Below are 23,360 nucleotides of genomic sequence, written 5' to 3'. Positions count from 1 at the left end.
TAATTCAATTCAAGCACTTATAATATGTACGTAAAGATCAATCTCCTAATCTATTATTTACCAAATACTTGGTCGTTATTATTTGGTTATATTTGTATAACTAATCTTGTAAACGAAAATTTCATATTATTAAAATTGATTTTGAAGGAGAAGTTGAATACATCCCAATATAGCTACCACATGCTGAAAGTCAAGTTATTCCACAAACAGCTCAGGTTGAAACCCCCTTGCGGTTGAGAAAAAAGGGAGGCCAATGAACTGAACTTGGAGAAAAATGTTTTATTTCACAGAATGCACAAGCAAATGCACATTTTGTTGAAGAGATAAAGAATATGCTCACATATATTTATATATGCTTCATCTTGAAAACAATATGACACACACCTAGCATCTTTGTTCCAAAAATGGATCACAAAATCAACACAAATTGTAGGTCAAAGGCAGAGGTACAAATGGCTTTGAAATGATATATTTATACAGAAAGATGCTGGGCACTTAGGCACCCTTACCATTATTCCATGGCTTAAGAACTCCCACTACTATGACCACAACAATGATTAGAAGGATTATGATGGCAATGCACATCCATTTCCTAGAATTCTTTTGTAGCTTCTTTGCCTTTTGAAGAGCAGTATTCCCTTGTTGCACATGATCTACTGCACTTGTAACCTGAAAGAATTACAAACAGAATGAATATCGTGTAGTTACAAATTCATTTTACATTTAGTTACACTTCACACCTACAACTCCAAAATGAAGATATTCCAAGATCAAACTATTAGAGTATTTACATGTGATTCGATATTGTCGAGCATATCCCCTTGTGCCTCCACCAATACTGCCATATCGAGAAATACCTGCAAAGTTAAGGATAGTTGGTCGATGTAATGTTTTGTTATATGTACTGTGATTCTTTTGAATGAGAGATGGATATCGGAAAGAAAAAGAAGGAAAGATAAAAAAAGAGGTACAGAAAAGCCTCTTCAGATTGCAGTTTGAACATTCAAGGCCAACAACTATTGTACTTGCAGGAAAATTTTCTGAAGATACCACTCTCGGAAGAGCTCATAAAGGAGGTGGTGCTAAAGTTTATAGTAATGTAGTTTATAAATTCCTCAAGGATTTATGACAAATCTAATTAATACAATGTCATTCAATGTTTAAAATAGACACCAGACGGTAATTAAAACTCCTTATTCTCATTTCATCCAATGTTTTTCTTAACCTGCCTTGAAAAATAATTGGATTGAAGCAGCCATAAAAACCAATCGTACAACCAGCCCGTCTAAATATCCAAACATGGTGAGTTGACTTAGCAGTTGCATAAAAGAAATCAAACTAAAGTTGGATATTCAACTGGATGCAAAATTTAAGAGCGAAATGATAATAATGAATGTCAGCACAGCAAAATAAGATTTATATTAAACATTATACTGCTGATAGTAGATAACTTTTCTTCTCAATGTTTGACTTCACATAGCTACCATTTCTGGGGAATCAAGATCCTGTATGCATAAAAATGTACCTGCTGTAACTCAAGTAACTTCCTTTCCAGTTCTCTAACTGCACTGTGACGTTCGTGAATTTCAGCTAAAGTGTCCATTACCTACAAAGTAATATATGAAAAGAAAAATATCAACAACACGAATCAAGGCACAAAAAGTGTACTGAGATGTTCATAACCATGTACACCAATAAAGCTTCAAAGCATAAACTTTCAACGCTAAAACTTCAATGCAAATAATGTTACTGGGAAAAGGAAGAAGGGGAAGTGATGATAAGGGAGAACTAATATACCTGTCCTCGCCCTTGTTCTTGAATTGCCTTCTGAAAAATTTGTTCACTATCCCCAGTTTCAATTAATTTCTCAATGGTCTGCACGTTCATAAAATTGAAACACGACCGTTGCACATTAAAATATTATCAATGGGATCCACAGGGATTCTAAGAATAGTGGAAGTACTACCTCTTCATCAGCCCTAGCACCCGTGACTGAAAATCAAAGAAGCCAACAGTGAAAACTAACTCCAAAATTATAAAACTTTAAGCACTAGAATTTTCATGACTGAGGGAGGGAACACACCTGTGAAAACCCGTCTCTCAACAACATCCCGATACTCTTGATGGATTTTTTCCCGTAAAATCTACAGTTATCATTGCAATATATTCAACCCATGGTTTTAAGCAATAATGACTTGAATCCAATAAAGAGATAAAAAAAAACTTACCTGGAATTCAGTCATCTTGTCTTTTAACTTCTTTTTTAAGGCACTAAATAAAACAAAAAAGAACACAATCAACGAGCGGAAAATTCAATTCATAGAAAATATATTTACAAGACTTCATGAAATTTACAAATTGAGGAAGCTATATGAATTATAACAAATTTGAACGAAAAATGGGAAAAAGAAATCAAAAAGAAAAACTAAACTTTGACTTGACATTATAGCCGAACTACAGCAAGATCCAAGAAAACACCTTTTCACTTGAATTTGGAATAGAAATATTATTACATTTTTTCTCTGTATTTGTAAGCAAATACAAGGCTTTCTTTAAGTTATACAAAAGAAAAACCATCTAAGATAAGAATCTTGCACAAACAAATTCTAGGGAAAATATCGAATTATACCCCTAAACTTTAGGAGTTGTATCAATTTAAACACTAAACTAACAATTATATCAATTTAAACCCTAAACTTTTACAAGTATATCAACCTACTTCACTCATTACATTTTTTCTGGAAAAAACTTGTGTGAAACTTATGATTGTATAATTAGAACCGAAGGAAACAACCTATAGAACATATATTGTTCAATAAAGTCGTGACTATAACAATTTGTTTTTTGAAAAGGAGACGGTCTCTTTATTAATATAATAATAATGAGACAAAAGCTCATAGTACAAAAGAATTATACAATGAACATATGTAACCATGGATCAAGAGGTGCACCTAACTCCTAAGGGTTGACACCCTCATCATATCCAAACAAGCTAAAGACCAAAACAAAGGGGTAATATCCAAAGGCAAAACAAAACCAAAAGAAGTACAAAGAAATACAAATACAAATACAAATAAAAGACTATAGGAGACATCCATCAACTCACACTGAGACAAACTTGAGATCCTTGGAGAAGGAACACCACGAGGAGGCTAAGAGATGATGACCCCATCGAGGTCTTATGCGGAGAAGCTTGCTTGGTAAAAAAAAACTCTAGGATCTTCCCAAACACAATTCATGATCAAAATCCATTTTCCAAATTAGATTAATGAATCGACATAGACTTCGGTAATCCCATAGAATTTTCCAGCTTGAATACAAAGGAATGAATGAATGAATGAAAAAAAAAAATTCAACAGGAGCCGACGACCACTAACATTGGTTGATTATAACCCCTTCTTTCCAGTGAGACTAAAGCCCCTTAAGAATCTGAAGCTCAGCTCACTCACTACTTGCAAGTTCAATACGATAACTTTTTAAGATGAAACGGAACAAGTGCTATACAATAGGTCTAATAAAATATAGAAAAAGGTGTAAATGGAATACTTACAATTTCAGGGATTAAATTGATACAATTATTGTGATTATGTTCTCACAGTTTTTTTTAAATGATTTTCATTTTACTTAATGAAATGTTTGAATTTTTTGAGACGCAGGCAAGCCTCTTTATTAATAATAAATGAGACTAATGCTCAAAGTACAAGAGTATTATACTTAGAGCAAAATAAGAAAAAGACAAAACCATCCAAATAAACTAAACAAAGATGAACTCGAGCAATATTATAGGGAAAACGACCAACAAACAATCACAAAGAAGAAACAATGAAAGAACCAAAGCAACATAGAGTTAAGACATTAGTAAAGAGCTTTCAAGGGAATGTTTGAATTCATAGCTAAAGTACACTTTTTAGTATTTAAATCTTGACTTGGAGTTTGAAACATCCATATAAACTAAATAACAAAACAAATGTGGAAGCTAAACAGCATGACACGAACATGACGACATGTTGATATCTTAAGACGTAAGACACAAACATGTTGGGGAAACTTCTTTTTTATAGTAAAATATGTCTATATTGACATATTAATACTTATTTTTTGAAACGGAGCAAACTTCTTTATTAATAAATAGAACTCAATGTACAAGAGAAATATATAGTGAGCACAATAAAGAAGTCTAAACAAGCAAAAGAAAAACTAGGGGATCAAAAGGTGCACCCAGACATCTCAACTAACTTGACACTCCCTTGGCACCAAAACATCATATCCCAAATAAAACTAGCATATTACAGCAATGAGAACGAAGTCCAGCCTCATACAATGAGAGCGAAATCCAGCCTATTATAGCAAAACTAAAAGACCACCGAAAACTAGAAAAGAAAAGAAAGTAGGGCAGAAACACAAAGTTGGACCGGCTGAGCCTTCTTAACACAACAAAAATACTAATGTGAGAATAAAAAAGAAGGCATAGAAATAAGCTCCATGGAAGTCCAGATAGGGAGAAACACATCAGAAGCGGCCTAAGAAACTAACTGAGATAGAAAAACTGTCCAGTTGAGACAAAAGGTCTTGAGTGGAGTAATTTGCAAAATTCTTGTTGGGAGAGCACTAAGCTGCTGCATTACATTGCACTGAATTGAAGATTTTTGAGCTTGGTCTTTTCTTGTCATGAAAGATCCGTTGATTGCGTTCAAACCATAATTTCGCTAAAAGAGCTTTTAGTAGATTTAACCAAATCAGTCGAGGTTTCTTAGGTAAAGGCAGACCCTCCAATAGCTAAAGCACCAAGGAGCTGAGGGAGGCATCAAAGACCCAAGCAATATCAAAGATGGAGAAGAAACCGCTCCAACAATAGGAGGACTAGAGGCAAAGCAGGAAGAGATGAAGCAAAGACTCGTTAGCATTCATACAGAGAGGGCAAACCGAAGGCTAGAGGCACCTGCTTGGGAACTTCTTTTGGGGAATTTCTGCACAATTTAGGGACCCGTAAAGCATGGTCCACATCAAGATGTTCAATCTCCGAGGCAGCATGATTTCCATAGGGCTTTAAAGAGTTTTTTATCCATTGGGGAGGCAGAGATTAAGTAGGCTGAGAGAGAATTAACAGAGAATCTGCCTTGCTCAAATACTGAAATTAAACTATTGTCCCACATTGTCAATATTCCTCCGGAGGCACCTATTGATTCCACGAATTCCCAGCCGATGTCTCTAGAACTCCATATTGATTTTATAAGTACAGAATTGACGACTTTCATTTTTTATTCTTGTATCAAGACGATATCTGGATTATGATTTTTTATCAATTTCTTCAAGCCTGCTCTTTTTTTGATGTCATTTAAACCCCTAAACTAAAATGATGCCACAATATTGACTAAGGGTAGCAGATCCTTAGGCAATTCCGAGGGAAATTTGATGGGAACAACATTGGCTCCATCAAATAGGGAAGAGAGGTCAGCCCCTTCAATTTCCTCATTACTCTTGAAATCAAAACCATTGTGAAATCCCAAGGATTCCTCACTACAGAAACTAAATGGAGACTCCAAGGTCTTGAGGGTCAGTTTGTCAATGGCAGCACGACAAGGGAAGCCTGGCAACAAATTAACTTTAGAGTTAAAATTGGGGAGTTTTAAGTATTTGAAATGCTTGGTAGGAGAGCCTGAGTTTACTGACCTGAAAAGGCAATTAGAAGTCTAGATTTTGGAGCTGCAAACCTCCAAAAGGTCTGGATTTTTTGCTGAAATAGAAGGTTGTGAACTATGCTTCCGAGAGGGGGCTGAAAATGGTATTTTGATGTTACATCCATTCAACTCAGACTTCAATAAGGCGATCCATAAATTATTAAAAGTATGCTTCCGAGAATAGTACTTCAGAATTTTCGGAGCTTGTACTCGTAGAGATTTGTCACCTTGTGAAGATTTAGTCTTGTTACAGAAACCATATACTTAAGGAGAAGGATCTGTGGAGGTCAGATTAGGAAATTGCCGTTGGTTGGAGGGAAAACCGTTATCTTTAATTACTTTTAAAATTTTATAATTATGCATGATAGTAATTAAAGGGAATTTACCCTTTTTTCTCTCTCTACTTATGTTTACAGCTGTCAAATTAAAGGGTAGCTGTCAAATTACCCTTTTCTTTTTGATACAGTTGTGTCCAATAGAAGTTTCATTAATTAAAAGTGGAGACTGTTCAGGTTCCTGCCCAATGGAGTTGGCTGCCACCTATGTAACAGAACCTTTCATCTTCTCCGGGGTCAGAGAGGTGGCCGGAAAATGTTGCAGAGATTGAAAAGGGTTTCTACATCTTGGTAAGGTTGCAAAACCGATCTTGGTACATTAAGTAATTGTGGGAAGGAGGAAATATCACACCCCTCATCAAGCAATGCTTCTCTTACCCTCAACCAGTCTATGGAATTACTGTAAACGTCTTGCACATAAAAAAGGAGGGCTTAGAAACTCAAAGTCTCCAAAATGTAAAAATATGTTTCCCCTCTTTTGGTTTGAAATTTCAATCGTTGAGGGAACAAAGCCACACTGGTTCTTCTTGACCTTAATATGAGCTTCATTACAATTGGTAAAATTGAGGGTTTCAATGGCTATTTCTGTGAGACCTCCAAAATGGTCTCCAACTGCTTCGAAAATACTTCTACACCAGAAATCAAGGGGAGGGTTCTTAACTTTAAGCCAACCTCCATAGTCTTTCAACACTAGTGGCCTACTATGTTTCGAGTTGTCCCATTTTTCAAGTTTTAGGTGAAAATTACCCTATGCTTGCCATTTACCTACTTTACCAATGAGGTCACTCAGGGAGACCTGATCAATACTGATAAGGGTATTTTCATCATATAGGGGGTTAATAACAATGCTGGTTTGGAATTTCGATTCAAGAAATTTGTGGATCGATCTCCAATCATCAGAAGCAAAAAGTTTTGAGATAATCCAGAGGTTATCAAAGTTAAGCTTGGCCACTTCATGGATTTCACTTAACTTGGTTTTTGGATTGATGGGGAATGGCGAACTGAGACCGGTGAAGGACCTTTATGGTTGAAAGTCAGCCGTGGTACCATTTTTCCAGACCTAGGTACTGATTGGTTGGAGATTTTGGATTTGACCGTAGCATAACTTTGCTTTTCCACCGAAGGCTGGAAGGGGTCTTTAATAGAAATGTCTGAGAACCAACAGGATAATCAACTATGTCTACATACTTTTTCAGCATTCTACAGAAGGAGGACCAACCTTGCATATTAACTCCTGAGCAGATTCTAAGGATAGAGTAACCGCCTGAATAAGACCAAATGTCACAGTTGAGGATCCACCTTGAGTTGGCTTGGAACTTGAAGATCTTCATTTGCCCTCCGTCAACTTCACCATCTTTCGTGAAGAAGCGGTCTCCTGGATTATTGAGGAAATCTGAAATAGTGTGCAAAGTCCATCAAAGTTGAGCTTCGAAGATTGATATGAATTTGCTAGCTTCCACATCTTCAATAATAAAGTTTTCTTTCTCTTTCCAAACACAATAGCGAGATTGGTTAACTTTGCAGCTAGCAATTTCCATGTTGAGGGGCTCGTCGAAGAGGCCTAGCTAATCCGGGGAGAATGGTGGAGGGAGGAGAGAGGAGAGAGGAGAGAGGAGAGGGAACTGACCTTTTTACATAGATAAAACATGTAAATTTATCATAAAAACAGAGAAATATTAATGGGATTTTTGGGTGCTGAGTTGAGTTCAAAAGTCTGGAGTTAGGAAGTCTGTTTACAGTGTAGAGTTGTTAGTTGGAGTTCCTTGATAAATATGAAAATGAGAGAGAGAAGGTAAGATGAAGTTCTTCGATAAATTGAGCAAACTGCAATAATCAACACTATTGAAGTTGATGGAATTCAGTTATTTAACACCAACTCAAGAATTTGGTGAGCCAAACAATCCCTAACAGAGATAAAAAGTTTTAGTTGGATATGACTAGAGGATGAAGATGTCCTAATAGTCGAAGATTGATCAATATATTAGGATTCAATTATAAGAATCACAAACTTTTTCCCTAATTTTTTAGTTAAATATTTTCTGGAGCGATCTACAAGTCATCTCCAAGTTTTGTTTGAAATTAGAAAAGAAAAATAATATATTCATCAGACTGTTTAGCTTGCAGACATGTGTCTGAAACATGTCCAGACTATTCGTGCCAAAACACATTTCTAACACATACAATACACTTGGTAAAAAACAAAGGGTCTGTGCTCCATAGGGTAGGAGTAGTGTATATAGTCTTAATTTTAAAAATTAAAACCAAAGGTGAAAACCAAATGATTATCAAAGAGAGCCTACAATATTCCTATTTAGCAGTTGAAGGCACAATGTTTTAACTTTTATCTTACTTAAAAAAGTTGGCCCATATGGTAATAGTAAAAACAGACGCATCATAAACACAGTGGCTTGTATTTATCTCATTAATTATGAAACAGTTTTCAATTAACGTGGGAACAATCATAAAAAGAAAGAAGCTATATGATTCAAAAAAGCTGGAATGCAACATACAGAGTAGTTGCTGTTCTTGATCTATCTACACCTGATCCTTTTCCACACCCGAGCTTCTGCCTATTTGACAGATTCTGTAACACCAACACCCCAAAAATGATAAATATGGGAGTAAGGGTGCCTCAACAATCCTTTCTTAAAAACATGGCATATTAGAACTTACTACTACTAGAAACAAAAGTGTGGCAATAGATTGTTGGAACATTCAATATCAAGTCGATGCAGAAAAAGGACTTACCTCTCTGTCGAGTTCTTCAACTTTAGTCTTCACATAACGTGCGACTTTCCCAACCTCATCGACATCTTTTTCCATCCGCTGCTTGATCGCTGGAGTACAAGGCACATTAGTAACTTTGATGAATATGGAATCTCTAGAAACTACCAATATAATGCATAACCTAACCATGCAGCCCCTAAGCATAAACTAAAAATTAGATTAAAGGAGGGAAAATCTTTAGCCAAAAGAATCAGATAATATTAACCTTTGAAAATGAAACCAAATTATATTAATTTCCCTAAATGATAAAGAACTTTGATAGAATGACGTGCACCCATATATCCATGAAAACAGAATGAAGTTTTTTAGCATTTTTAGTCAATACCCATGGTAGTGATCTCAACATGCACAATCCACAACCATAGGTCGAAAAACAGTACATAAAGTTTCTTGACAGCTTGATAGTTGAACAACATCAGCAACGGGACACAACTTTCTGAAGAACAACTATCTACAAGTCGTTCATTGAGAGAACAAATCGAACAATTAACAGCTCAAGAGCACATCCAATGGCGGCAACGTTGTAAACTTAAATGGTTCATGGATTGGGGATGAAAATACACATTCTTTTCATTGTATGGTTGCTGCCTGAAAAAGGAAGAGTTCGATAACTGAAATCCTCTCTAGAAAAGGTTAGAGCCTTTTGCATATTGACAGTACTGAATCTGAATTTTGCAATTTTTACACAGAACTCTTTACTAAGAAGGGTGGTTCGTGGTTCCTTCCCACAAATGTGAATTGGAGTCCAATATCGACTGTTATTGCTGCTGATCTTGAACGTCCATTTTCGGACGAGGAGGTTTTCTTGGCTATTTCTTCTCTTGGCTAATAATTCTCCCAGTCCAGATGGTTTTACTGCTGAATTTTTCAAATTTTTCTGGCCTACTTTAAAAGGTGATACTATGACTATGATCCATGATTTCTTTGATTCTGGAATTATCAATGCCTCCCTAAATGAAACCTATATATGTCTCATGACTCTCATCCCCAAGAAAATGGATGCAAAGACAGGTCTCTGATTACCAGACGATTAGCCTCATTCCTTGTGCTTAGAAGATTTATTGCTTGGGTATTATCGAAACATTTGAAGCAGGTTCTTCCTTCCACCATTGCTTTGAACCAACTTACTTTTGTTGAGAATAGACAGATTCTGGATGCATCCCTTATGGCAAAGGAAATGGTTGATGATTGGTTTCATGAACAAAAGAAGGGTGTGTTTATATTAAACTTGATCTTGAAAAGGCATTTGATACAGTTGATTGGGACATTTTGGATGCCATTCTTCAGGCTAAAGGCTTTGGAAGGGTTTGGCGTAAGTGGATTCAAGGTTACATCTCTAGTGCAAACTTTTCTATCATTATCAATGGTAGACCTGGTGGTAAGATTATCCCCACCCATGGTGGTATCAGACAAGATGATCTGCTTTCTCCTTTTCTTTTTATATTGGTTGTTGATTGCTTAAGTCGTCTGTTGGACCATAGTATATCTAAAAACTTGATTGCCACTCAACATATTGGTGCTTCTAGTTTTTTTCTGAATCACTTGCAAATTGCCGACTACAGCTTGCTCTTTTCCACTGCTGATCGTGCTGCACTTACACATTTATTTGAGGTTACTCATGTTTTCGAACAAGCTTCTAGCTTATCTATAAACCTCTCTAATAGTGAGATTCTTGGTATTCATATTTCTGATGATGATCTGCATTGGATGGTGTCTGCTTTTGGGTGTAAAAGGGGTCATTGGCCAGCCTCTTATCTTGGTCTTCCCCTTGGTGGTAATTCTAAATCGATGATTTTTGGCAACCAATTATTGAGAAATCATAAGCTTCATAACTGGAAACATGCCTATATCTCCAAGGGTGGTCGTCATACACTTTTTCTTGCACCTAATGATGTTATTTGGTTGGAAAAACTGATTCGTGACTTTCTTTGGGATGGTTCTTGAAAATGGTATGCATAATGTTAATTGGATTACTACACAGCACCCTAAGCGGTATTGGTAATTTCCGCCATCGAAATTATGCCCTTTTGGCTAAATGGATCCAGAGGTTTTGACACGAGCATGATGCTGTGGCGTAAGCTAAATGTGGCTAAGTACTACCATCCCTCTTGTGTTTGGCCAACTACTGCTAGAAGGTCATCAAAGTCTCCATGGAGCGACTGCCATACTACTAACTTAGTTGTTTCTTTGACTCAACATTGTCTTGGTACTAGTGACACTATCTCTTTTTGGAAAGATCGTTGGCATGATTGTGGTACGCTCTTTGTGATTTTCCCTCATTTGTTCCATCTCTATTGTACTCCTGATATTTTTGTTGTTGAAGCGTGGCTTGCTGATTCTAAGACTTGGGACTTGCACTTTCGTCACCGTTTTACTGACCCTAAAATTCAGGAATGGGCCTTTCTGTCTACAATTTTGTCCAATGTCAGATTTTGTATGGTGCCTAATTTTTGGAGATGGGCTATGGACTCCTCATCTACTTTTACTATAAAATCTATTATGGATGACTTGACAGGTGCTCTCGAGTCTTTTGATTGGGATTTTTATTTAGTTATTTGGATGGATCATTTCCCGAAGAAAATTATTCTTTTTCTCTAGGAGCTTACCCATAAACCAATTAACACTACTGATCATCTCCAAAGTCGTATGCCTTATATGTCTCATTGACCATCTTGGTGTATTATGTGTTATGTTAATGCTGAGTCCCCGGCCCACATTATTATTCATTGTCCTTTTGCTCAACAATGTTGGAATCTCATTTTGGAGGTTTTTTGTTGGGCTACTGCTCTTTCCAACAACATCCTTATAGTGGGTTACCCGTTTTTGGTTGCAAGAAGGTTATTTGGTTACCTACTTGCCCTGTGTGAGCATTGTATGGTTTCTTTCTTCAACACATCTAAGGGAAAGAAATTTTCCCCAAAGAACCAACCCTCAAATACAAACCCAGTATTATTTGCTCATGCATCTACTTATGCTTGGGCACAGTGTGTTAGGAGATAAAGCTTTGTGTGTTGGTAAAATTTCATCTGTCATTTCACTACACCTTAATTTCCATTTCACTTTGTTCATCCACCACATATTATTGGATAGTTCATTAGTTCTATGAACTACATTTGTGAGACCATAGAGTATATGCAATAGAAACCAAAAACGAGGCTGTGCAAATAAATTTCCAGAGATCTCAAACAAACATAAGTTTTAAGGAAAAAGTAGGATACAAAAATTATGTGTGGTTATAAAGATTACCTTTCATTGCTGGAGCTTTGGTCACAGCTTTGGACTCCTCATGTGAATCCTAGAACCAAGTTTGGGACAACAGGCCAAAAAAGAGAAATCACAACATTATGATGAATACTTAATAACGAAAACATTACGTTTTTCACCTATTCTTACACCAAGGTTTCTTGCAACTTGAAAATAAACTTTATATTCTAGAAAACTTACAACTCAAGGCTCTCTTCATAGATCGCATTGAGTAGCAACATAATATCCTCAAAATATTCCATTATTGTATAAACAGGACAGGATTATGTATAAATAATGTCCCTCCCCCACCGCATACAAGGGAGAGAGAAGTGTTCAAAACAAATACTTGAGTATGCCCACTATTGAGGTTATTAAAAAATTCTTGGAATCCTTTCCTTATTTTCTAAATATGTTCCTTGTTAGAATCCTAGAATGTTTAAGGAAAGATTATGGGAATATTTTCCTTATTTCCTAAATCTTTTCCTTTTTTATTCCCTTGTATTCTCTATTTATTCTCCCTTGTACCTAATAACGACAAACAATCGTGGTTTTTCTTCCGGTACTCGGGTTTTCACGTAAATTGGTGTGTGCTTTTTGTCTCTCCTTTCAATATGGTATCATAGCAAGACATTGAACACACCCTAGAAAACACAACCAGTGATGGAAATCACACAAAGGAAACAGCCACCAGTTTTAGTGTCGTCGTCACCGCCGTTGTAAATGCTCAGATCAATGCTATCATGGACGAATGGTTCCGCCGCCTTCAGAAAATGCGGGAAACATAATTCGGCAAATATTCTCATTGTCCGCACAGCCAGAACCCGCCCACGCGCCGCCACACGCATCCCACGCGCCGGTCCATTGTGTTCAGACGCTGCCGGCCAACCCAACCGTGCCACCCTCGTTCTTCATCTGCTGCCTGTAGTGTTCCCCACGTGCCAATTCGTGTTCTACCACCTAATTCCAACCGGCGATCACCACTTCTGCAATCAAATTTGTATGTCATGCCACCCAATAACCTCATTTATTACCCTGATGATAAGAATCCCCAAATTCACTCAACATTTGAGGTTGGTGAATTTTCGGCACATTCCAACCCTATCGTGTAAGCTTCCTCATCAAGAATAACTCAGCAACAACTGGAAGGGCTGCAACAACAGATTGCAGCAATTGAGGCTACCCTAGGGACGACATCCAACACTCCTGTACCGATGTATTCTAAGAATCTGGTATCCTCATTCCCTATTTTATCTTCTTCCATGTGAGTAAGAATGCTAGTCCTACCACACTTGGAGCTATTGTCCAGTCAGGTATACCTCAGTCCTTTAGTCTCATTAGTATTGATGGAAAGAATCTTTGGATCTTGGACTCAGGTGCCACTGATCATTTAACCGGTTCCTCTGAACACTTTGTGTCTTACATTATGTGTGCTGGAAATAAGAAGATAAAAATTGTTGACGGCTCCTTAGCTCCCATTGCCGGGAAAGGGAAGATTTCTCTTTTTGACGAGTTCTCATTACACAATGTGTTGCATGTGCCACGAATTTCATATAATCTTTTGTCGATTAGTAAGATTACTCGTGAACTAAACTGCAAAGTAATATTCTTACCTGATTCTGTTTCTTTTCAAGACTTGAGCTCGGGGAAGATGATTGGCATTGTCCAACACAATAGGGGTCTTTACTTACTTGATGATGATGCCCCCTCTAGTAGTATTTCTAGGACCAGTCTTTTATCATCCTACTTTACAACCTCTGAAAAAGACCCTATAGTGTGGCATTTCCGTTTAGGTCATCCCAACTTTAAATATATGAAATACCTATTTCCTCATCTTTTCTTCAAAGTTGATGTTTCTTCCTTATCTTGTGATATATGCATAAAAGCTAAACATCACCGAGTCTCATTTCCTTCGCAACCCTATAAGCCAACTCAACCTTTTACTCTTGTCCATAGTTATGTTTGGGGACCATCCAAGGTCACTACCTCCTCTGGGAAACGATGGTTTGTGAGCTTTATTGATGACCATACTCGTCTTACTTGGGTTTTTCCTGATCTCCGACAAATCTGAAGCTACCTCCACATTCTGAGACTTCTATAACACCATAGAAACGCAATTCAATTCAAAGATTGCAATTCTGCGAAGTGATAATGGTCGTGAGTTTCAAAACCACTCTCTTAACGAGTTCTTGTCCTCTAAAGGAATTGTTCACCAAAGTTCATGTGCTTACACCCCCCAACAAAATGGGGTTGTCGAACGAAAAAATCGTCACCTTTTGAAAGTTGCTCGTTCCCTTATGTTGTCCACTTCTCTTCCTTCCTATCTTTGGGGTGATGTCATTCTTACTGCAGCTCATCTCATAAACCGCATGCCTTCTCGTGTCCTTCACTTCCAGACACCGTTAAATTGCCTCAAAGAATCCTATCCCTTCACTCGTCTCATCCCTGATGTTCCCTTCGGGTGTTCAGTTGCACTGCCTATGTCCATAGCCATGGTCCTAACCAAACTAAATTTACTCCTAGGGCTCAGGCTTGCGTGTTTGTTGAATATCCTCTACACCAACGAGGCTATAAATGTTTTCATCCTTCTTCACGTACTTTGTTACCATGGACGTCACCTTTACTGAAGATCGTCCTTTTTTTCTCGTTAGTCTACTTCAGGGGGAGAATGTGAGTGAAGAGTCTAACTATATACTTCCCGTAGAGTCTTCTTATCCTACTATGGTTACCTTACTTGACCATAGCCCTCATAGTACAGTCTTACCAACAAATCAAGTTCCTTGGAAAACTTACTATAGGAGAAATCTCAGAAAGGAAGTTGAGTCTCATGTTGTTCACACGGCTCCAGTGCAAGATTCTGAACCAATAAGAGATCAATGTATGATTGATTCAATTAATAACAGAACATGTGAGAATGACAGGTCTGAGACAACTATTCTGGAAGATATGGGTGAGCAGGGCAGTATTGATGAGGCCATTATAGACAGAGAGGACAGAATTATTGAAAACGAGGTTGTTGCTGAACATACTGAAAATAGTAGCAGATATGATTCATCTCTTGATCTTCCTATTGCACGGAGGAAAGGTACAAGGTCCTACACAAAGCACTCCATATGTAATTATGTGTCATACAAGAATCTCTCACCACAGTTCAGAGCTTTTACTGCCAGCCTTAACTCTACCACAATACCGAAAAATATTCACACTGCATTAGAATGTCCTGAATGGAAGAATGTTGTCATGGAAGAAATGAAAGCTCTCGAAAAGAATAACACTTGGAAGATTTGTGTTCCACCAAAGGGACAGAAGCCTGTGGGATGCAAATGGGTGTTCACTCTCAAATACAAAGCAGATGAAACAGTTGACAGACACAAAGCAAGGTTAATTGCAAAGGGATTTACTCAAACCTATGGTATTGACTATTCAGAAACTTTTTCTCCGGTTGCTAAGTTGAATACTGTTAGAGTTCTGTTATCTGTTGTTGTGAACAAAGATTGGCCTCTATACCAACTAGATGTTAAGAATGTCTTTTTGAATAGAGACCTTGTGGAGGAAGTCTACATGAGCCCCCTGCCTGGATTTGAAGCCCAGTTTGGTCAACAAGTGTGTAAACTCCAGAAATCCCTATATGGTCTGAAACAATCTTCCAGAGCATGGTTTGATAGATTTACTACCTTTGTCAAGTCCCAAGGGTATAGTCAGAGACACTCTGATCATACTTTATTTACAAAGGTTTCCAAGACAAGGAAGATTGTTGTTCTAATAGTTTACGTGGATGACATTGTTTTGACTAGAGATGATCAGACAAAAATCAGTCAACTAAAACAAAGAATGGGTGATGAATTTGAAATCAAGGATCTGAAAAATCTGAAATATTTCCTTGGAATGGAGGTGGCCAGATCTAAAGAAGGTATCTCCATGTCTCAAAGAAAATACACCCTTAATTTGCTAACCAAGACAGGTATGCTGGGATGTCGTCCCGCTGACACTCCTATGGAATTCAACTGTAAACTAGGAAACTCTGATGATCAAGTTTCAGTTGATAAAGAACGATATCAGCGCCTTGTGGGTAAATTAATTTACTTATCCCATACTCGTCCTGATATTTCCTTTGTTGTGAGTGTTGTCAGCCAGTTTATGCAAGCTCCTTATGAGGAACACATGAAAGTTGTCAACCAAATTTTGAGATATTTAAAAACAACACCTGGTAAAGGGCCGATGTTTAGAAAAACAGACAGAAAGACCATTGAGGCATATACTGACTTGGATTGGGCAGGATCTGTTGTTGATAAAAAGTCTACATCAAGTTATTGTACCTTTGTTTGGGGCAATCTGATAACTTGGAGAGTAAGAAGCAAAGTGTTGTGGTCAGGAACAGCGCTGAGGCCGAATTCAGAGCTATGAGTTTGGGAATGTGTGAGGAAATTTGGCTTCAGAAAGTCCTGTCCGATCTTCATCGAGAATGTGAGACACCATTGAAGCTTTTATGTGATAATAAAACTGCTATTAGTATTGCTAACAACCATGTTCAACATGATAGAACTAAACATGTTGAGATTGATCGACATTTCATCAAAGAAAGACTTGAAAATGGGAGCATATGCATTTCGTACATCCCTTTGGGTCAACAAGTTGCTGATGTTCTTACCAAGGGGCTTCTCAGACCAAAACTTCCATTTTTGTGTTAGCAAGTTAGGTCTCATTGATATTACGTCCCAGCTTGAGGGGGAGTGTTGGAATCCTTTCCTTATTTTCTAAATATTTTCCTTGTTAGAATCCTAGAATGTTTATGAAAAGATTATGGGAATATTTTCCTTATTTCCTAAATATTTTCCTTTTTTATTCCCTTGTATTCTCTATTTATTCTCCTTTGTACCTATTGTATTATTCATTAGAAAATAATAACGACAAACAATCGTGGTTTTTCTCCCAATACTCGGGTTTCCACACAAATTGGTGTGTGCTCTTTGTCTCTCCTTTCAATAAATAAATCAAATGTCACATGAAATTCAATCCCAGAAAGTTTGAATTGCATTAAACGCCAAAACCAACCCTCCAACTAGAAGCCCCAACAGTTCTGATTCTCTCACAGATGGGTGATACACTTAAAAGATCCTGAGGATCTGATTAGAACCAAAACAGAACTAGAATAATATACTGCAAGATAACCCAAGTATTCGTAGTAGAACCTCCCCACTATTGAGTATACTAACTCAAACCTAAAATTATCTATAGAATTCTCTGCCTTCCTCCTCCTACAACTTCTCTTTTCTTATAGGAAACGACAAAAGGGATATATTCAAGAAGGAAAAAATACAGCCCAGGGGCCAGGCTAAAGATAGCCCCCTACTAGAAACCTAGAGAAAAACTTGAAGAATGGCTCTTCAAAGGTAAAGTTTATCTGCAGTTCTATTTAGGTGCTTAGCCTAAATTTACAGCATTATGAATGTTCTGTATTCTGTGTATTGGTTTTTTCAAAAAAAAAAAATTGAAAGCAATAGGCAATCAATCACTTCCGTGGGGATTCAATCTTTTCCCGATCAACTAAAAACGACAATTATCCAGGATTCCAGTGAGCTGCATTCAAAATACAGATATCACCAAAAGGTAGAATAATAGACATTTATACCTGGAGCTTTCTCAATAGCCTATCCAGCTTCTCATTCTGTTTTTCAATCTCTTGGACCTGGATAAGATGAAAGAACACAACTATAATGCACCCTCGAGCTGAGTTATTGAAAACACTCTTATGTAGCAACATCAAATTCTCCACTTGCTCGACCATAAGAGTTAAAAAATATTATTCAAATACCTTTTTGAAGAAATCCCCCATGCCCTGATCCCCTGCACTAGTAGGCGCATTTGCTCCTAGCTCAATGTCTCTTCCTCCAGAAGGTTGACCCCGACGGATCTCAAAGGAATCCTTCAAAACAATATCAAGTTCCGTTAATGAAAGTGTAGATTAACTCTTCTTTTGTAAAATATTTTATCTCTATTTCGTTTGGATTTATTAGCTAATTTCCTTGTTTGAATTTTCTTGTATTATATCTTCTTGTATATTAGTCATTTAGAAATTAATTCGAAAATCTCCCAAAACTAAAATAAGGCACGTATGGATGAAAAAGCAAATACATCCTAAAATGAAATTAATGCTAAAGCATTAGTGAAGGATAAAATATCATGGCATAATAAAAATTCCACAGTGAAGCCCAAAACATAACCAAGTCTTAAGTTAACTTCCATTTCATATTAAACTTTCCCATAATTGATTCAGCACAAATGCATGCTTTCAATTAGAATAGTTCTTTGCTTCTCTTTCTCTCTTTATGCTGTTTTTTATAGGAAACTTACATTATTTCAAACAAAAAGTAAATCACAGAAGAGGGTAGATAAGAATGCATCAGAAACCAATGAAGCTAACAAGAAAGGGCTCCAATATGCAAAAACAGAAAAAAAAATTATAAGAGCCAAAACCCTCGAAAAGCATACAGTAGAAACTAAACATGTAGCTACGTCCTACTACCCATCTCTAGATTACCCACCCCACCCCACACACACAGACAGACAGAAATGAGTAACAATTTTCATCGATTTAGAGAAAACTAGATGGATATGGAAAACCAAAATAAGGTAAGTCAAAGACCAATCTCAAGCCTGAAAGAGAACAATTCCTCTTTGTTTCAAACCACCCACTTGTTACAATTATTTAAAAAATAAATAAAAAAGGCCTGCTATTTTTATAGCTTCAGAAAGATTATTAAAAAAGAAAAAACTTCTCATTGTTATAATGAAAAGGAGAAAAATTCAGAGATCCAAACTCCAACTCCAAAAGGGAGTGAAAAAGAAAAGGGTAAAATGCATAACAGCAAGTATACCTATAAAGAAAAATAGCCATGTATATAAACATTAACCCAGAACAAAGGCCTTTTCAATATATTTGCCCAAAAGAATAGAGAGCTTGCAAACAAAAATTATACTATGAAAAAAATCCTCCACAATCAACCACAACCTTCAAAAGGAACCCACAAACAAATCTTCATACCACTAAGAAAAGTCCAAACGGCTTTTACTACCATTTACCATGATTATGGCTCTCCTTTGTTTTAGAAAAAAATGTCCTTCATTTTTTAGGAAAGAGAATAAGGCATCCTCAAACACCCAAGGAGGTTTATATAATAAATGTTCAATAACCAATTCACCCAAAAGCTTAAGTCGATGAGTTATAGTAGAGACTTAATTATATCAACACTTCAACACCTCCCTCACTTGTAGGCTGACAAGTGGAAGCCAATATTAATTAGGGAGGAAATGACATTATAGGTATGAACACAAGAACCTCCATCTCTAATACCATCTTAAATAATTGATTTGCCCAAAATCTTAACCTGCTAGGATATATTAAATTTAATTAGGTCAACATTTTAACAATAAACACACTACAATTGCCACCCAAATCTACCAAAGCATAATTGCAAAAAGTTCTACAAAAAGACTCCATTTTGAAGCTAGGCTAATACCCCCTTTCACAAAATAATTTGTGTCCGCATCTAGGAAAAGTTAGATTCCTTGAAGCCAGGATTCCTAAAAAGGGCCTTAATGTATTGCATACCAAATAAATTTTTCCTTTCCTTTGAAAGATTTCCTGCATAGGGTCTAAGAGTCTTTTTAATTGTTATAGGGAATCATCATTGAATTCCAAGGATTTTTAAGATAGTAACCCTATAACTGAACACCCAAATTTTCATAAAAAAGACGCATCATCCCACCACAAAATTTGTATGGTGTATCATTTTTTATAGATTATGGTTGTACGCATAATTCACAAAGAAGTCACAAATATCTTCTCTTTTCTTTTTTTTTTTAAGAATAAAGGACTTCCATTGAGAAAAAAAATGAAAGAATACAAGAGCATAAGTCAACTATAGCAAGAGAAAAGAGAGAGTCCCACTAAAGAGACTCCCAACTATAGTCTATACAAAATAGTGTCTATTAAATAATCAGATGACGAAACAAGAAATTAAACAAGAATCCCTCCAAAGGGTTTGGCCTTTGACCAACGATAAAAGAGAGGACATGTCCATCACTTCCTTATCAGATAAAGATCAACAATGCTCAATAGAGATAGAACAAGAGCTTCCTAACCAAACAACAAACTCATAAAGACGGGGAAATAAAGAGCAAAGGGTCTATCCCCCACCATTGATCTTACTAAAAGCATATACCCATACCCTCACCTACCACACAATGAACCAAATGAGCAAACGAAGGAAACTCCTTAGAAATTGCCTTCCACAAGTTCCAAATAGCACCAAGAACCCTACTTAACGGCCACTCAATAGAATGAGGACCAAATTTGCTACCAATGATTCTATCCCACAGAGAGTTGGATTCAAAGGGAAAATGCCAAAGCCATTCAGCTAATTTCATCTTATTATCAGCCATCAAGTTCCCAACTTCTAACAATACCTTGACAGGTTCTTTGTTTGACATGTCTTACTTGCCAAAGCCATCCTCATGGCCGTGTGAACACCTTGGATCGGCTCACGAGTATGTCACTTTAGTTGCTGGGACCTTTCTTTTGTATTCTTTGTTGAAAGCGGAAGAAAGAATTGGTCACCTTCTCTAGAGTTGTGAATTCTTAAGAATCTAAGATAAGTATAGAACCGCTTCTTTCACAAGTCCATGCTCGTTGGGGTAGTGCTATAAACTCAATCAGGGAGTTCCTCCTCAATTTGTCTTTGTTTTGGAAAGGGTGCTTCTTATGCCTTGCTAGGGTGTGCACTCTATTATGGGGTATTTGGGTGGAGAGAAATAACAGTGTTCATGGGTGTGGAAAGGGATCTAGTGATCTCTAGTCTTTGATGAAGTTTCATGTTTCTCTTTGAGCCTTTGTTTTTTAAGACTTTTTGTAATTATTCGCTGGGCAACATTATTTTATGTTGGAGCCTCTTACGCTAAAGGATTCTTTTCTGGGCTAATTTCATTCTTTCTCCTCGAAAGCAGTCGTTTTTTTTCTTTGAAAAAAATTTGAGAGAAAATAAATACACGGTGGCATACACAATTTATCTGCTCATTGGAACTCTTAATGACCTACCCATTTTGTTATTATTTCCAGTTGCAAAGTTTCTTATTTAAAAGGAAAAAATCTAGTAAAGACTTACTATGAGTCATTAATTCTAAGATCTTCTTTGTTAGCGGTTAAGCAACTTTCCTACTTATAACTTTATAAAAACAACCGAGTCCTCTATTAACATGAAGATTTTTTCAGAAATTGAGGCCTCAAACTAAAGAAGCAGCATTTCAAAACTCTGCCTTGCAAAACACATTTAATTTTACAGCCTAAAAAATTGGTGCAAGCATGCATCTTAACTCCTTTGAGCTTACATTGGAGAAGTCTTCTGTAACTCCTTTGGTTTGGGCATGTTTCCCTTCTTTTGTAAATTTCATATATCAATGAAATTTGTTTCTTATAAGAAAAACAGCTTCCCTTGACTACCAAAGTCAGTGAACTTTACCTACCATTACACAAACACCAATCAAAGGAGCTAAGCTCTGTATCTCCAACCTGTTTCTTCACTCTAGCTTGGATGGGAATAAAAGGCTGAAATCATGGTAATTAAAACCAAGAAGCAACCATTAGCAATCTAAACATTCAGTTCTTCTCCTTCATCATCCCCACAAAGTCTTTCTACAGTCATTCTCTTATTATTCACAATCTAGATAATAGACCAAGAGTTGGAAATAGAAAAGATAATTAAACAAGTTCATAATAAAAAGTTTTCATGATGATGCAAGGTATAAACGATCCATCCATCTGTCTGTCCATGCTATTCTGAGCTCTTGCCCCTAACTGAAAATGGGTATCTTATGGAAGAATCTATAGTTCCCTTTACTCAATTCTAAACTAAAATCAACCAGCACTTCTGATAAACTTTTGAGAATCAAAGTACTGACGTTCCTGATGACCACATAGTGTGCTTTACCAGTATCACCAACGGTAGCAACATTGACACCGCACAAAGGATCATGTCACACCAAAAACATCCATCATTTTCTGCAACCTTTCGTTCAGTCCAAAAGCTTTCAATTTTATGTTCTGACCTAACCGTCTTATTTTTATCATAACAGAACCATCTAAATAAATCGGTGTACTGTCACAATACGATTTTTTTTTTATGAAATGAGAAGTAAAGAGTCAACAAAAGTCAAACCACTTCTAGCAACAGAGAAATTAAAGACTAAGTAGCCATCGTCTCCTTTACATAACCGGTAATAAATGGAAGATAAGAGGACAGTTGGTGGACAGTTGGTGGACAAAGATAAAATCATGTTTTGCCAAGCCCTCGAACAGTGTCTAGAATACCCAAATTGAATTCACCCATAAACTCCACAAGCTCTAAACTACACTAAACAACCACAGGTGAAATTAAACCAACAAGTCTAATTCCTTTATCATGTAAACAAAAAGCAAACTGGATCGAACAAATCCGGAAAACAAAACAAAGCTTGGATCAAATTCAAGACAAAACCCACAAGTCAAAACTTCCAAAATCATCGAGAAAAAAAAAAAAAAGGAAACCCATCTGCAAAACAACAAAATGCAATACAAGGACAGAGAATTTGGGGAAAATTACCGAAAGAAGATCGTTCATTATGAAAACGAGCTTGGAAGTTCAGGCAGAGAAATGTGTGAGAATGAAAGCTTCAAGAGGAAAGAAATGGGTATAGGAACAAAGCTTTGAATGCTCCTGAAACAGAGAAAATCCGTCGTTGAGGTTCAAAATTTGGAACAGCAACAGAGAGAAAGAGAAAGAGAGAGAGAGAGATAGAGAGAGCGACAGATCAGAGACAGAGCGGAAACGAAGGCCCTTTCCCTTTTAATATACTTTTTCTCTTCTTCTTCCCAAATGAAAGTAAAAATATAAATATTATTATTATATAATTATAATTGAATAATTAAATATTATAAAAATTAGATTAAGCTTAAAATGAGGTTAGCTCAACTCTCATCCTCACGTCACTTAGGACATGAGATTCTTGGTTTAAATTTCCTCGTTGTAAATAGTATCTTTAACTTATTAATTTTACTTCTATGTTATTTTATTTTTTAAAATTTTCTCTTCAAAGACGTCTTTCTCTTCTAAATTTGTAACTTATGTCACATCATTCAATATCAATTATATCTGTTGTATTGAGAATGCATCAATTTGAAGGTCTTTATCTTGAAGAATTACATCATCGTATTGGCATCAATAGTACACACAACTCTTGTCTTTATGTGCTCCTACTCTATCCTCCCATTAAAGTTTTGATATTG

The 23,360-nt window shown here is 36.6% G+C and overlaps 1 protein-coding gene across 1 annotated transcript; it reads right to left on the bottom strand.

Moving 5' to 3' along the window:
- Positions 1-259: 259 nt before the first annotated feature.
- Positions 260-22,948, bottom strand: LOC101203075 (syntaxin-132). The gene is made up of 13 exons (XM_004141082.3): positions 22,678-22,948; positions 17,856-17,966; positions 17,673-17,729; positions 12,047-12,095; positions 8,762-8,850; positions 8,524-8,597; positions 2,229-2,271; positions 2,084-2,144; positions 1,967-1,992; positions 1,798-1,875; positions 1,526-1,606; positions 792-857; positions 260-669 (listed from the first exon to the last, which is right to left on the bottom strand). Exons 1-13 carry the CDS (start codon positions 22,693-22,695, stop codon positions 496-498), a joined length of 927 nt encoding a protein of 308 aa, XP_004141130.1. The 5' UTR covers positions 22,696-22,948; the 3' UTR covers positions 260-495.
- Positions 22,949-23,360: the final 412 nt, after the last annotated feature.

Source organism: Cucumis sativus, chromosome 3 (assembly GCF_000004075.3).
Source record: "Cucumis sativus cultivar 9930 chromosome 3, Cucumber_9930_V3, whole genome shotgun sequence".
In the NCBI taxonomy this organism is placed as follows: domain Eukaryota; kingdom Viridiplantae; phylum Streptophyta; class Magnoliopsida; order Cucurbitales; family Cucurbitaceae; genus Cucumis; species Cucumis sativus.
The sequence above is the reverse complement of the archived record's forward strand: the minus strand, read 5'-3'. Positions and strand labels throughout refer to the sequence as shown.